The 16,349-nt window shown below is 38.1% G+C and overlaps 3 protein-coding genes across 3 annotated transcripts; 2 read left to right on the top strand and 1 right to left on the bottom strand.

Annotated features, from left to right (window-relative positions):
- Positions 1–21: 21 nt before the first annotated feature.
- LOC145469536 (protein ABHD18-like) lies at positions 22–5,194 on the top strand. Its single transcript, XM_081453284.1, has 2 exons — positions 22–803; positions 2,141–5,194. Exons 1-2 carry the CDS (start codon positions 75–77, stop codon positions 2,729–2,731), a joined length of 1,320 nt encoding a protein of 439 aa, XP_081309410.1. The 5' UTR covers positions 22–74; the 3' UTR covers positions 2,732–5,194.
- Positions 4,469–8,008, bottom strand: LOC145469542 (uncharacterized). The gene is made up of 3 exons (XM_081453289.1): positions 6,658–8,008; positions 5,216–5,303; positions 4,469–4,680 (listed from the first exon to the last, which is right to left on the bottom strand). Exons 1-3 carry the CDS (start codon positions 6,679–6,681, stop codon positions 4,469–4,471), a joined length of 324 nt encoding a protein of 107 aa, XP_081309415.1. The 5' UTR covers positions 6,682–8,008.
- LOC145469534 (uncharacterized) lies at positions 5,474–16,038 on the top strand. Its single transcript, XM_081453280.1, has 13 exons — positions 5,474–5,667; positions 6,021–6,140; positions 6,286–6,399; positions 8,288–8,407; positions 9,335–9,442; positions 9,734–9,859; positions 10,003–10,110; positions 11,085–11,204; positions 11,452–11,559; positions 11,908–12,027; positions 12,646–12,888; positions 13,583–13,690; positions 15,734–16,038. The coding sequence occupies exons 1-13, from the start codon at positions 5,568–5,570 to the stop codon at positions 15,760–15,762; spliced, it is 1,524 nt and encodes a 507-aa protein (XP_081309406.1). The 5' UTR covers positions 5,474–5,567; the 3' UTR covers positions 15,763–16,038.
- Positions 16,039–16,349: the final 311 nt, after the last annotated feature.

Raw genomic sequence — 16,349 nt, 5'->3', positions numbered from 1 at the left:
GCACGATAACAAATCGACTTATCTTGTGACGCGTAGAAACAGGCTTGGCCACTTAGCTGTCGAAATTTTCGTTTATGCTTGTACCTTCAGCTTTCCAAATGTGTTTTGCAAGCAAAAGTGATATAATTTACCGGAGATTCATCTTATCTTCATTTTTCTCGAAAGGATGGGGCGATATAAAGGTCTATGAACGCCTGTTGGAAGCTCGAAAGACTGTCACGGATAGAACAAAATGTAGAAATCTTATTCCTTCGCATTGTCCTGTCGAACTAAAGAAATCATGGAAAACGGAGTCTTGTTACATCGCAGAAGGAGAATTTACGTCCCCTTTAGCCCAACACTTTCCGGGCCTGTTACCTAAAGAAAGCGAAAAAGCTCACTTTCAGGTCATCGTGCCAAAAAAATGGCCGCAAACTGGACGAAAACCGGCTTGCCTCCATCTTGCGGGCACGGGAGATCATCATTTTTGGCGAAGGAGAAATCTAATGGCAAAACCTTTGGCGAAGGAACACGGCATTGCATCGGTACTATTAGAAAATCCCTTCTATGGCGTGAGAAAGCCTAAGAACCAACTTCGTTCCAGCCTTCTACACGTGGTAGACTTATTTGTTATGGGTGCTGCGCTCATTTTAGAATCAGTTGTCTTGTTAAACTGGTGTGAACGCCAAGGGTATGGCCCTTTGGGAATCACAGGGATCTCAATGGGTGGACACATGGCTTCTCTTGCATGTACTGCTTGGCCGAAACCACTGGCTATTGTACCTTGTTTATCATGGAGTACAGCATCCTGTGTCTTTACAGAGGTAGCTTGCTAATTAATATATTAGTAATTTAATACTGGACGAGGTTGAGCGCTAGCAGAGTGTCATGATGTGCTAGTGGCAAGCGATGAGTATATCAACTGATGATGCTGACGATACTACAAATCACTGGCAAATCACAACATTTGTAATAGCTGAGTTCAATGATTGTTTTATCATTCATGATCTTTTGTTCAAAATGAAGTGGGATGCAAGTGCTGCCTTTACTTTGTTACATTGTCAGGGAAAGTACTGCTCAGGTGCAGAATGCTATTTGCTTTATTATAGTACACAATGATGCACATGGACACGCACTTTGAAGAGATATAAAATTAAAAAAAATTGAAATCCAGGCGATTGCTTATTTTTTGGTAGCCTGTTCCAGGCTCTCGGTCAATGGGGACAATCAAAAATGCGGCCGGGCGACGAGCAACAAACGGAGTCTGGTAGAGAAAGAGGGGCGGTTGGTCCTTCCCACGCCCTCTCCTTTTTTGACCAAACCCTGCTCATCCTGCGCCCGCTTTTTCGATCATCCCCACTGACCGAGAGTGTGGGACAGGCTAATTGTGTGGTTCCAGAAAATATCTCCACCAAGGATGGTTATTGGCTTGTACTCACTTCCCCTGGAATTTCCAGTTTAGCTTCATACTTTCCCTTTAAGATTTGGCTATTGAGACCCGCCCAATCCTCAGAATTTTCAATGGCCATCCTTGGTGTGGGTACAGATATTTTCCAGTCCTGCACATTTTACTTTCTTAATGCTGAAATGAAGTTGTTCAAAGTAGACCTCCACCTATTCAAAGTCAAATTTGCTTAGAAACAATTTTCCCACCAAAATGCCAAAAATCTGCAAAAATTTGTGTGAAAAATGTACATGTACTTTGTTCACATTCCTTTGTATCTGGAAGATTTGGAGACCCATACACAGACCAGGAGATTCAGCCTGTATTGAGGAGAATCTCAGATAATCTGGGAGGGTTGGCAAAGACTCTTTTGTGATACACATTGTATCACCTGCACAAAGCAAATGGTAACAATTTGGTGCACTCTTTTGAGCTCATATGCTTGTACAACTCAATATTGTGAAATACTGTTTATTAATTATTAATTAATTATTAAGTAATTAATTTATTAATTACTGAACTTTGGGAAGTACAATATTATCTCCTCAGAGCTTTATTATCTAGCTCTCTGCACGCACTGCAGGCCTATGATGAGGGAGCATTTTCTAGAACCATGATTGCTGAATTCCAGCACTTACAAACTTGTTTGCAACAGATTAAATCAAGGGATAATTGCCGACTGGATAAATAATGATGGGATTTCTATCTTCTTTTCAGGGTGTGATGAGCAAGGCTTGTTGTTGGAATACTTTAGAGCAGCAACTTTCAAATGAAGACTACAGGAACAATTTAATGGATTATATTCCCATCAGTGGAGCTATATTTACCAAATTTAATGATGATAGTCTCGGAAGAAATTTTGTGAGAGATTATTCTGATTTGGAATCGTTACTGGAAAAAGAAAAAAGAAATTTAGACAAGAGTGGATTCCGAACACTTTACCTCCAACAAGAAGATATCTACAATGGCTTAAAGTCTTCTTTTTTTGAAAACTTACCCTCAGTTCTAAAAACTATCAAAACCAGAAAAGACTTTTCAGCAAAATCAGAAACGGTAGATTTCATGAACTTTGTCATGGATGAAGCAACGCATCTTCAAAACTTTCCACCACCAGTAGATACCAGCTTGGTGCGGTTTCTGGTAGCAAAGCATGATGCGTATGTCCCACGAGACAATGTGATGAGCCCATGTGACATTTGGCCTGGTTGCACAGTAGAATATATTAACAGTGGTCATGTTGCGGCATCATTAAACCACCAGGATGTATTCAGGAGGGTAATCAGTGATACTCTTGGACAACTTTCATGATAAGCTTACAGCTTTCATAGGTGACATCAATCTCAACTGATATTTTGGATTGAGGTCATACGAGTGTCTTGTAGGCAGGTCTTTTGTGTAGCTTCATAAAATCTTTGCTCTGAATCAAATTCTTCATAATTCAAAGTGAACGCTTACCCTCAGCTTGTTTGAATGTACTATTATGGTATGATGTTCTGCTCAGTGTAGCAATATGTTTACATAAGGGATCTGTTATATTATACTTTGCACAGTGGTTTATGCATGGGTGTAATATATTCAGAACACAAGACAGTATGTTTTACTCTATTTCCTAACAAAGTGAGAAGGTTTAAAAATAAGATTTACATGTTGCTATTGATAGGAGTGTTTTGGTGGAATTTGAGTAGTTTTGCAATTACATGAATCGCATTCTTATAAGTGTGATTGTTCTCAATACAATTTACGTCTATAATTGGTTTTAATTTTGTTGATCTCTGTGACATTGGTATTGATTTCTTTTTCTATTTTGTTCAAATACTTATAGGGCTGTAAAGATATTGTTTATATTGTTTATATTTTGAATTTTTGTACATGCAGTAAGTAAATCTGACATGTGATTGACTAAGTTGCATGTAGTGATAGACAATCAATAGTAGCATGTATGTGAATCAATCAACTGTTTAAAGTGTGGCTCATGATTTTGTTTAAGTTCAAAATAAAATTACAGTGTTTTGTGACCTAAATATTGCTATTACCATTTATGGGCTGGTAAAGTTTGAATGTGAGGCATTGACCACTGTAAAAGGGCATTAATTGAGCCATTTGTATTTTAAATAACACATTTAATTGCCCTTTCACCTAATTTATACATGTCTATCATTCCACAGATTCATAGAGATAACACAGGGAAGCTCTGGAACTGACACTGCTATTTTTTTTTTTTACTGTTTAGTGACAATTTTATGGTTACAGTTTGCATATTAGGAACTGAATAGGACTGTTTTTGGTGGTTTAAAACATTAGCATCTTGATCCCGGACACTCAATCAATAACTCATTGAACACAAGAGTGAGCAGCAGAGCAATTTGTGTTTTTTTTGTGTTGTGTGTGTGTTTATTATCATTCAACCATGGAGTTGTCAAGCTAGGGCTTATTGAAGCAAGGCAACATTATTAATTAAAATGTGTCACGATGACATTGTAAGTAATGGCTCAAAAAGGTTGGCATGATTGTTAAATTTTATACCATCGTATTTTCTCGGTCTAATATTTTGTTCAGTACTATGTACATTGATTTTTCCACATTTGTTTTTGTTTATTGTTTTTTTAAAACATTTTCTAATACTTCTGGGTTCAGCAAGCTTGACCTGTCTTTAGTTATCAGTCCATGTGAAAGGAATAATAGCATGTGTGACATGACGTAATGTTCAGTCAATAACTCTAAAATCCGTGCTTATTGTTGTACATGAACGTAGTGGTCAATAACTGACCTGATGTCATTGAAAAATGCGTGAACTCCATGCAGAGGTCGTAAGTAAACTTTGCGATCAATAACTATGGCATGACGTGAGATATCAAACTACCTTAAATGCCATGCTGATTGTCATTCATAAACGTATGCCTTGTCCTTTCATCCGTTGAAGACTTCCAAAGCACAAAAATTCCAAGACACAAATATACGAATCTTTTGCACTTAGATGTTAAATCAAGTCTAAATGACAATATGGAGTGTAGGCTTAGTTGTGCAGTATGACAAATAAAATGAAGATTATTTGAACCCACCAAAACGACTTGTGGGGAGCAGGGATGGCGCAGTGGTGAGGGCACTCGCCTCCCACTTTTGTGGCCAGGGTTTAATTCCAGCTGTGTGCCATATGTTGGCTCTTGCTTTGCTCCAAGAGTTTTTCTTCAGGTTCTCCGGTTTTCCTCCCTCCACGAAAACAAACCTCTCCAAATTCCAATTTGACCAGGATAGAGGACCTGCATGAAAACCAGATAAGGCTGATGTGGCTTCCTCTCTAAATATTGTCATTTATTTTACTTAACATAAAAGCAATATTATTATCCTGCATATGCATGGTGTACAACACAGCACGTCAGTCAGGGGCTTAAAAAAATGTAGGAACAATAAATCAGATTTCTTTAATATATTTTTACTCTACAGGGGTACTGCGAATGTCGTGAGAGTAGAAATTTTGACAAATCTGAGGAACTGGAATACTGAATATAATAAGTGAAACTAGACAATAGGATGAATTGTGAAGAAAATTGAAAACAAGGCATATTTTCTTGTTATAAAAATCTATATTTTAACAATAATAAATAATATTATTTTACCCATAATTTTACCCATAAAAACCGATATGAAATAATAAGAAAAATTATCAGCTTTCCTTTGAATAAAATGTTACATTTATAAAAACACAAAAAGGTGAAATTCAAGCTTTTTGAAAATGTATTAACTAATTAAAAGCTGTTAAGAATATTTCAATAAAAGTATTATTGCTACAATCACCTGGTGCAGGCGTCAAAACTCTTGGCACTCTTTCAGGTCGGCAAAAATAAATTTCAGGTGTTTTTAACCATACATTCGAACTAGAATTCTTAAGTTAAAAAACCGAACAATTTTAAGAGAAGAAAGAAAGAAAGATCAGAGAAAATGACAAGCACTCTAAGATGTATTTAAAATACTGCAGAAACACGTTATGTTGTCGCTTGTCACGCCATTCCTTATATGGTAATGGTATCAGTGTCCAAACGGGGGCGGGCCTCATTCACTTGTGCAAGCCAAGGCAAAGAAATCGCTCTCGTTTCAATCGTAGATAACAAGTTCACGAGGTTGTGACTAGGGTTACTGCTCGGGAAATATGGCGGATAAACCAAACCTTACAGAAGTTTCCTCGTTTGATTCTTCCAAACTGAAGCATGTCAAGACTGAAGAGAAGAATACTCTGCCTTCGAACGAAAGTAAGTCAGCTTAATGATTGCTAGCAGCGTGAGCTTCCATGGCTTCTGCACCACTGAAGAATTTCGTAGACTTCCTTTCAGAAAGACAGATGGTTACACGCTAATATTTGAGTTGCATTGTTTATTTCAAAAGCTTAACTTAGTGCAAGAAAGTTTAAATGTTAAAATGGTGGGCGTACTTGTTGGCTGTGAGGGTATCGAAGCTTTGTCGAGAGACCGTGAACGATCGAACCAAGTTGATCAGCATCAAATTTGCAGCTACAGTATATTTTTGCGAGGTTTCTACATGCTTGCAGGTTGCCTTTGTATAACTTAGTTTTGACTGAAATATGCATTGATTTTGCATCTTGTAGCACTGAAACAAGAGCTTCAGCCAGACGAATTTCCTGATCGCTCTGAAATAAAGAATTTTGATCCGTCAAAGTTGAAGAAAACTCGCACGGAGGAAAAGAACCCACTGCCGTCGAAAACGAGTAAGTTAGTTTCCTTATTAAACAACATCGTTCATTTCAGTTTCTATGAAATTTTTAACAGCGTAGGTGTGTTAATTTTATGTTCTTGAGTTTGTAGGCCCTTTTAATTATTATTCATATATTATTCTGTTGAATATATCCGCAGCGATCGAGGACGAGCAAAGAACTGCGCCATTCTCTGGCGTGGAAGTTTTCAACAAGGACTTGCTAAAACATGTGGAGACAACGGAGAAAAAACCTCCTCTTCCGACGCCACAAGGTGGGATAATTTTCACTCATGAAGTTTCTCGGGAATAAAAACGGTCAAACATTTGCTAGCTCTGAGCAGAGATTATTTAAGCTTAATATTAATTCACTTTCCATAAAAACAGCTCATGTGAGCTGCGTAGCAGGATCGTGCTGTTTTGCGGAAACCAGAAACGAACGTCACGTACTGTTTCCATCAGACAATAAGCCTGTGTCAATGCATTGACAAAAGTTTTTCCGCTAAGTGAGAGAAAATACGTGCGTTACTAACTTGCGTGCTGTCATTCAGCTCCATTTTCCACACTCGCCAGCACTAGATCATCCACTTGTAAGATGGGTTAATTGTCGATTTAATCGTCGAAATTTTTAACTCCGGAAATAGCCAAGCTCAAATTTACTTTCTGTTGTGGAGTTTTTATACCGTCATGTGCTCAACAGGTCAAAAAATTATTGTTTGTAATGCTGCACCAATGTTGTTTTGTGAGAAGCCTTCAAGCGAAAATTGCCCTTGGGGCATAAAAATCAATCCTGCAATTAACACTGCATACTTGAATCTCGTAGCTAAAAATTTTACTGTGTTTTCATCTTCCCTTTTAAGGCGTAGTCGCTTCCTCTTGTACGCTAAAGCACTGCAATATTTATGACTCTATCCAATATTTTTGTTTTCCCCATCCTGGTATTTTAATAGTTATTTGCATACCTGTAGTCAGATATTTTTCACAGAATAATTTCTTACTTGAAATTCAAGAGTCTTCATGAGTTTATTGAGTAAGATAGCTCTGAACATTTTCCCCCATTACATTTAATGAAAGTACTTATTCAGTAAATTGTTGTATTCATTGAGTACAATAATTATTTATAGCTTGGATGGGGTTTAAAGCTTAAAGTCAACTTTTAGTCCATATAAGGTTATATGATAGTAACTAAAAAAATTAGCATACTGCAGCTTAATATTATTATGTAAATTCTTTGCAAAAGAAAGCTCTGAATCATTGATTTCTTGTCTTTTATATAATTGCTTGGCTGATGGAACATTTCTTTCAAGGAACCTTCTGCAAAACAGTTAGATTCTCTTAACTTAATTCAAAATTTTTCATTCAAGTTGAAGGAAAAAATAAAACAACAAAAACATCAAAAACCTAGTAATAAACCAAAATGGAAATAAAGAAGGTTCCCCCTCCCCCAGGGGATGACTAAGATCTAGACAACTGATTGGCAAGACCTCCGTCTATTTATTTCCAAGTGAGATCTTTTCTTTTAAAGTTTACAGCATTCAGTATCAAAATATTTTGAACAAAGAGTGTTCAGGACCAACAAGAAGTAGTTCCTTGATGTGAACTAATTTGTTAACATGAATATCAGAACCAAGATTTGCCATGCTTTGTGTCGTTAGTCATGATAGACAGAATTCGTGTCATATGCATCACACGTTTTCCACAAGTTTGCATTCTCACTTAAAACTTGTGTCATATGCATCATATTTTTTATCATGTTTTGTTTTTAAAAGCCAAAATATATAACATGGGCCACATCTTTTCATTTGGCTGTAGATCATATATCATATATCAACATGTCACATGTATTTCTTACTGTGCTGATATCACCGCCACTTGACATATAACCTTGGTAAACAAGTGCGATATGTTTGTAATATATGTATATATAATTTTTTTTTCATGCATGTTACATATTTGGTCTTATGTTCAAAAAAACTACAGGTTTGAAAAACACAGTTTTGTAGAAAAAAATTTTTTTGTGCAAAAATGCATGTTTTAAGAAATAAATCAATTAAACCCCCATGGCAGGTATAAGTTTTGTTGTAGCACAAGGGTACCATTGACATACTGTTCAGTAAAACTAAGTTCATATCCTTATGTGTATACTTTTTATCTTTTCCTCAGAACTTCGTGAAGAAATGCGACCTGACAAACTACCGGATGTATCTGAAGTTGCCAAATTTGATGCGACCAAACTAAAACATGTTGAAACCAAGGAAAGCAATGTTCTTCCTACCAAAGATGGTAATGAACATTTATAATCTTCTTACAATTTAACACAAAGTATTGTACATGGGTGATGAGAAGAAAGATTTTCATCAACTAGGAGATATTTGTCGACTTTTCTGATACCATTGTCAATCTGGGCTGGAAAAAATCCAGGTCTGATTACCCAGGGAAGTAAATTTTCTTCTGGTAAAGTGGAAATAGAAGTTCAGTGACCTGTTGGGTAAGTGAAATCAATCTTAGTTGACAAATAATAATTTCCAGTCAAAAGCTATGTCAAAAACTTGAGATTGGAAGATGAGTGATACCAGGAGCTGACAGCATGAATAAATGTAAAATCCCAAGCAAACTTTGTTTGCATTCATCTTGGCTGTGATATACTGGACCCAGCATACCACAGAAATTTACTAGCCCACTGGGCAAGTGGATTTCAAAATTTTTCCCTGCTCTGAGAGTAAGACAATAGTTAAGAGACCCTAGGCTGAAATCTACCTATTACAACCCGTGGAGCTGATCTGTCAAAGCCACTGACTTTTAAAAACTGTTGTTTCCTGAGGCATTTGATGTTAGTGCAAGTATTCAGTCTTGCCTTACCTGGGGCAAATCTAGGGGGGTTTTGGGGGGCTTAGTCAGACCCTGCAAATTAAAAAAAAATGAGACATTTTAACATGCCAACTTGGCCAAAGAATGCCAGAAATCCCATTTCTAGGGACCTCAATTTTAAAAATTTTGAGCGGGAGGATGCCCCTGGAGTCCTCTAGAGGGGATGACCTTCAGCAGTCCGTATCTTGAACTCCCTTCTCTAAAATCCTGTATCTGCCTCAGACTACACTCTACGAAGAACAGTAATCAAGAAAATTGAGGGTTCAATGTCAGACAGATAGAGACTTGGGAAAAATTTGTGCGTAAACTTGTTATAAATAATGCATGGAATCACTCTTTCAGTTATTGCCGAGGAAGCTATTGACTCCCGAGCCGAGGTGAAGAAATTTGACAAAACTAGTCTCAAACATGTCGAGACAGAAGAAAAGACAACTCTTCCTACTGCACAAGGTAAACCACTTGTGCCAAGTTATTCCTCAACATAAATTTTATTCTTTCTACGGATACTTGTGTTTTTGCTACAAGTTTGTTCTCTTTGGGTGTATGAAATAAAAATACTCTTCAAGATACAAGAGATACTTGAGAAACTACATGTAATTGTCCATTTTTCACAAGTTTCCTTGAACTTTTCATTGCCAACGGAAACTGGAAAAACTGAAAATATCTGCTGGCTCTGAGAGCGAGGCAGATTGCTGCAATTGAAAGTGGGTAGTTGATAACCTAGTATTTTTTTGTTTTCAGATCTCACTGCAGAGAGGATGCCGCCTCCATCAAAACGACCTGACCGTTCAGAAGTCCTACAGTTTGATCAAAACAAATTGCACCATGTGCCCACAACAGAGAAAGTTGTGCTTCCAAGTAAACAAGGTAAAATGGATCAACTTTCTTAGCACCTTTGAAGGACTCAATAAATCAATAAATTGGGGATTTATTTCATGAACTAAGTGCAATAATACTAGGGGCTCAATTTCCAAGAAAGCTATTTGATGATGATTTTTTTTGGTTTTCAGACATTGATGACGAAGCTGTAGATTCCAGAGCAGAAGTTAAAACATTTGACAAAAGTCAGTTGAAACATGTTGAAACAAAAGAAGAGAACACTCTACCAGGAGCTGGAGGTATTTCTCCTTATTAATCAAGTCTAAACCTTTGATTGGTGGGAGGTGCGGTGTTCTCATGGTTAGTGCACTCGTCTTCAGATCGAGCGGTCCAGCTTCAAACCATGGTGGGGACATTGTGTTGTGTTCTTGGGCAAGACACTTTACTTTCATGGTGCCTCTCTCCACCCAGGGGTATAAATGGGTTCCAGCGTCCAAATACTAGGGGTAACCCTGTGATGGACCAGCGTCCCATCCAGGAGGGAGTAGAAATACTCTTAGTTGCATCATGTTACAGAAACCGGGATAAGCTCTGGCCTAATGAGCTACTTGACTGGCAAGCAGACTTAACCTGTATGCAAACCCTTGATTGTTAGGGATGGAGTGTCCTTATGGGTTTCATGGGTTGGATTCCAGATAGAGAATTCTGTGTTCATTCTCAGCATGCCAGTCTTCCAGCACCTCTCTCCTCCAAGGAAAAGTAGTGGCTTCGTGGGGAATTGTTAGGGTGACCTACATGACAAAACACTGGCTTTAATCACTGCAGTTCAACCCCTATTAAATGGCCACTCTCGGGGAAATTGATAGTGGCCACTTAAACGGGGTTGACCACTTAATATAGGTAAAAACAATACAAAAATCCTCAGTGGGACTTTGATTACTAGCCGCCCAACAGGGGTGGCCATTTAGTAGGTAGCCACTTAATAGGGGTTTGACTGTAGTTCATGCCCCTCCCACCACTCATCCTCGTCCTCCCTCTCCTTCTGTGCTTCCTCCTCCTCCTCCTCCTTCTTCCACGACAACATTCCACCACCTCGTTATCCTGGTCAATTCCACTTCATTCTGATGCTCTTGCTTCTCCTTCCCGCTCCTGGACCCTAACGTCTTCCTCCACCAATTTAGCTTTTCTCCCCTCCTCATTGTCTTTATTCCTTTTATGCCAGTAACAAAAAAGGCAAACTGTTGTAATCCACCTCTTTATTGTGTTTTTATAGACATCAGAGCAGAATTGATGCCAGATGTCCTGCCTGACCGTTCAGAGGTCACTAAGTTTGATCATGGAAAGCTGAAGCACGTGGATCCTACAGAGAAAATAGTCCTCCCATCAAAAGAAGGTGTGTCTAGAGTTTCTTTGTACAAATTAAAATAAATTTAGTTAATTGTTAATTATTTCAGACTTTATAGCACTAATTTACATTCATATAGCACAACAGTTAAAACTCATTTCCAGAAGAAGTTATAGTCATGATTTGAAAAGCTCAATGAAAAACAGTCAAACCTGTTAATTAATTAAATAAAAGTTAGTTGATAAAGAGCTCTCAAACTGTGAAGTAATCAGGTCTGCAATATTATCTCCATCAGATATCAAAGAAGAAGCCATTGATTCTCGAGCTGAAGTGAAATCGTTTGACCACAGTAAACTAAAACATGTGGAGACAAGTGAAAAAGTTTCACTACCTGGAGCGGGAGGTTAGTTTTAATTTTTTTTTTTAATGAAAAACATCTCTGTTACTAACGTAATAGTCTGAAGTGTCAGCTATCCTCTTGTGCTTAAAACCTGAGGTGCGATGGGTGCCATAAGGATTAACAATGAGAAGACGGCTGACATTTCAGATTACTGCAAGTGAACATAGTTAACTGTCAACTTAGCAGCTAAATTGTTCCTAACCAAGGGTTGTAACTAGAAGAACTTTGTGTCGAGAATGGGTGACTGCTAACTGCTGAACTGTATTTCATTTGATCTATTTTGTTGTTGTTGTCTTTCAATGTGGCTGTGTTGCATTTTTCTTATTCACCTTCTGTTCTCAATATCCTCAGATATCAGAGCAGAAATGATGCCAGACACACTCCCTGATCGGTCTGAAGTTGCCAAGTTCGATCATTCCAAACTGAAACATGTCGAGACCCAACAAAAAGAGGTGTTACCAACAAAGTTAGGTGCGTTGACAGGCTTACATGTAAGCTAGAATATTCAATCTCAAGGCCCCATTAGGGGGTCTGAGTACCCCATATCCCAGGAGGGAGGGGTTGGGTGACTAAAAATTGGAAAAGGTTGTGAATATTTTGGCAGAAATAAAGGCAAACTCACTGGAAAGGTACCTCACTGTAATTTGCACTTTGAGGTATTGGTAGTATTTTTAGTGAAACAGTTTTCAATTAAGCTCCAATTCTCAAATTGCAACATTTTGGGAACATGCTCCATTGATTCTGCAACCCTAAGGCACCAGCCACTCTTGCTTGAAAAATCTGGGATCTGCCTGTGCTCAATATCCCAAATCCCATTTATTCCAGCTGCAAAAATTAAGAATTCTCCCACTCGATATCCCTTTTTATCTGATCTCCATATGCCATTAGTTTTTTTTTCCCAAATATCCTCTATCCCATTAATTTTGTACTTGACTATCCTCTGTCCCAAAAACCCCTAATAGGGCTTCAATCTCTTTAGCTAGAATATCAAATTGTGGATAGACATTCAATCTATGGACATTTGGCAATTTATTCTGTAATTATGTTAGAATTTATTTAGTAAATTATTTTTTGTTTCCTTTTCATTAGTCATCGAAGAGGAAAAGGCTGATTCCAGAGCTGAAGTCAAGTCATTTGACAAATCAAAACTAAAACATGTTGAAACAGAAGAGAAAAACCCGACACCAACATCACAGACACTCAGAGCGGAACTTCTTCCTGATGAGTTGCCAAACAAGGCTGCTGAATTAAAGGAAATTGAAGGATTTGACCCAGCAAAAAAACTGAAGCACGTTGAAACTACAGATAAGACGCATCTGCCTACCAAGGAAGGTATGGTGGCACAGGGTGGACGAAATTTTATTTTCACAAAATTCCCAGACCACTAGACATTCTGTTTCTCTTGATGGATTCTTTTGAGTCATCATAAAATTCCCCCTGAAATCTTCATTTTCCCTTTTTTTCCCTAGTCCAACCCTGCCGCACCCCCCCCCCCCCGTCCATTTTCCTCTTCACTAACCTATTCCTTTAGTCTCAAGGTATCAACATCTCATTGCCTAACCAATCCAGGGGTTTCATTATCGTTTTCAGCGGGGTGGCAACTGGTTTTCACAGGTGGGCAAAACTATTTGAACTGAACTTCTTCAGAAGAGAAACTTCCTGCCAGATGGTCCGACCAGGAAGGCAAAATCTTCTTCGCAGCAGGTCAATTTGCCTGGTGCCCAGCCCCTAATGAAACTCCTGCAATCCCCTTACTTTTCTAGCCTGTGTTCCCTTTTACTATTGCACCCCTCCACCTTTAGTAACGCATTCTCCCTTTTCCTATCTTATCCCCTAACCAATCCTTCCTTTCCCGAAGTGATCCCTCGTTTCCAAACCAAGACACCTAACATAGTACATACAGCCCCTTCCCTATGGCAATCTGCTCCCCATGCCTAGTTAGTGCTTTCCCCCTAAAACTGAGCTGATCTAAGTGTCAGTGGGAATACCTTGCTCAAGAACAAACACAATAACTTGTTGTTTTTAGAAATCAAGGAGGAGGCTGCTGAGACAAGAGCTGAAGTGAAAACCTTTGACCACAGCAAGTTGAAGCATGTTGAGCCACAGGAGAAAAATACACTTCCTAAACAATCAGGCAAGTGTGAATTGTTCTGAAAGACAAGACATCTTTGATTGAATGATGTCAGTCGATATTGAATGACATTTTCAAATTTGAAATCATTTTACGGGCACCATTGTAATGGAATACTTTGTAAGACCATGATAAAAAGTACTAAACTTTTCTTCCCTTTGAATTTTGTAACGTCAAAGTTTTTAAGTAGAGTCATTTGTTTGAGAGCAGTAGTCAGTCAAACAAAATAGCCATATTGAGATTATGTACAAGGTGAGAGTTGTTCACTATTTGTGTGTAGGTCTGAATGTCAAAACGTCTTTCATGTTTTTGTCACAAAACATGTCTGTATTACATTTTGGTCAGCAGATACCCTTGAAGACTTTTCATCATGTGCTAATGTTGTAAAAGCAGTGAAGTGATGTTCGCTGTTTAGCAATGATTTGACTGTTGTCTATGTGCTAGTGTAGTTTTCATGAGTCTGAATGTCCAAACATCAGTCGTGTTTGTGTCACAAAAACATGTCTGTATTACATTTTGATCAGCAGATACCCTTGAAGACTTTTCATCATGTGCTAATGTTGTAAAAGCAGTGATGTGATGTTCACTGTTTAGCATTGATTTGACTGTTGTCTATGTTCAGTTAAAAGTGGCCTTTCTGTACTTGGTTTGTGTAGTGAAACATTAGCGAGACACTCGAAGACACTTATACCACATATTTTCTGATTCTGGTTGTCAGATTGGCAAAGAATAGCATTTTAGGTTAGGTGTAGAACAGCACTAGAATAGCAGTTTGGTTAGGCAAAAATAGTGACTAAGCAAGATAGGTTAGGCTTTACACTAGGCCTAGGAATTAGTAGCTAACAGTTATCGGTCATTATCACCGGGAAGCTAGTGTAAGCATCTTGTAGACACAAGGCACATATACATGAAAAGGGTCTCTCTACATTAACTGAGCACATGCCATAAGAGTCGCACAATTTTCCGTTTATTGGTTGGTGAATTGCTTTTCTTGCAGTTCAGATTATTTTTTCATAAATTACAAAGAAAGTAATGTTTATATACAGAATCTAGAGTTGCATATTTTGGGTTTGCAAGTTATTTCTATTAAAAGGTGAAGTATTTTAAAGAGGATGTTAAGCTTAACTTATTTTTTAAAAAGTTCCAGATCAATTTTTTTAAATTAATAAAAAGTTTATACATTTAAATTCAAGAAGAAGAATTATTCAAAAGTAACAAAAAATATATTTTATGATCCAGGTAAAGCATATTTAAAGGCACAATTAAAACATTTACTGGAATCTGTGTGATTGTAAGGTGAAGTTTCCCGAAAAATAAAATTGATTTCGTTGCATGAATCCAGTTGTGTTTCATAGTGTTTTTCTTATGCTATAAGACTGTGCATCAAGTATAAAAAGTTGAAAACGGTTTAGCCAGATAAACTTAGTTCAGTTAGCTTTGTTTGTTCATATATTTCCTTGTTACGAAAAAAATTGTAAAAGGGCTTTTTTTTACACGCAAAACAACAGCAACAACAACGAGAACAACAAGGAAAAATTACAATGCGCCTAATATTGCACTATGTTTAAAACACTTACCGTAACGAAAGCTTGGCGATTTTTAATCTTAACTGAGTAACATTTTCACTCTTCTTTCCGAGAAATGAAAAGCTTTCTTTGGTTTCCATTCTTTCTTCCCGTTTTTTTGTGTTGTTCACCTTTCATTAAACAGCTATCGAGAGTGCAAGTACTGTTTTCTTGCAGGGAAGAATGTCCAATAAGAGAATAGCATGAGCTGTTTCCGTATCGCACTAAGACTAAGTAACTTCTGACCAAGAAACGAGAACTGCAGATTCAACTGATTCTCGGGGGACTGACGCTTTCATGAACGGTACTTGCTCCCTCGAGCGTTTTTGCGCTTCCTGATCACGTGTTCTCACGTGCTCTATCACGTGCTCATCACGACTTCGAAGAACACTTCATCTCGCTACCGCACTGTTAATATTTAATGCGCACCTAATCATGTGATAACAAAAGCTGATAACAGTCTTGTATGGCTTTTAACCAGACATCCAAGGAGAGAAAGCAGCATCCTGAAGAACAACCAGCCGTAATTCATACCCAGCGCACCCTAGCCGGAACGTTCCGCGGGCGAACTGGGACAGTATTGGACCTTTATGTCGACAGGGACTTTTGTAGCTGATCTTTTTATAGTAGAAATTCTGAAAGGTTCTGAATTACCAAGTCACTTGTTCGGGCTTTAGATGCTGATACTAGTTAAAACCTTTTGTATAAGAAAAAAAGCAATTTCATAGCAGAAGAATTAAATTTGTAACGTAGTATCATTAAGTAATAAAGGACTCAAATGACTTATCAGAGACTCGTTCATATCTTAAAAGCTCGATCAGAGCAAACAGGTCCCTGCAAACGTTTTCTTCTAGCCTGTGTAGCAAGGGTACGAAAAGCTTTTCCTCTTCCTGGCCGCGCGTTAATTGAAGCGAGAGCTAAAACTCGACGAAGCAGGGGGTTGTGGGGCGAGAGATCGTCGCTCCACCATACCTTGCTTCGTCGAATTTTCGCTATCGCTCCATGCGCGGTCAGAATGCGGAAAAGCTCTTTGTAGGGGAACGCTTGCTACGCAGGCTGGATTACCTCAAAATCAATATTAAAAAGTTTGAAACCAC

The sequence above is a fragment of the Orbicella franksi genome, chromosome 15, assembly GCF_964199315.1.
Source record: "Orbicella franksi chromosome 15, jaOrbFran1.1, whole genome shotgun sequence".
Classification (NCBI taxonomy): domain Eukaryota; kingdom Metazoa; phylum Cnidaria; class Anthozoa; order Scleractinia; family Merulinidae; genus Orbicella; species Orbicella franksi.
The sequence above is the reverse complement of the archived record's forward strand: the minus strand, read 5'-3'. Positions and strand labels throughout refer to the sequence as shown.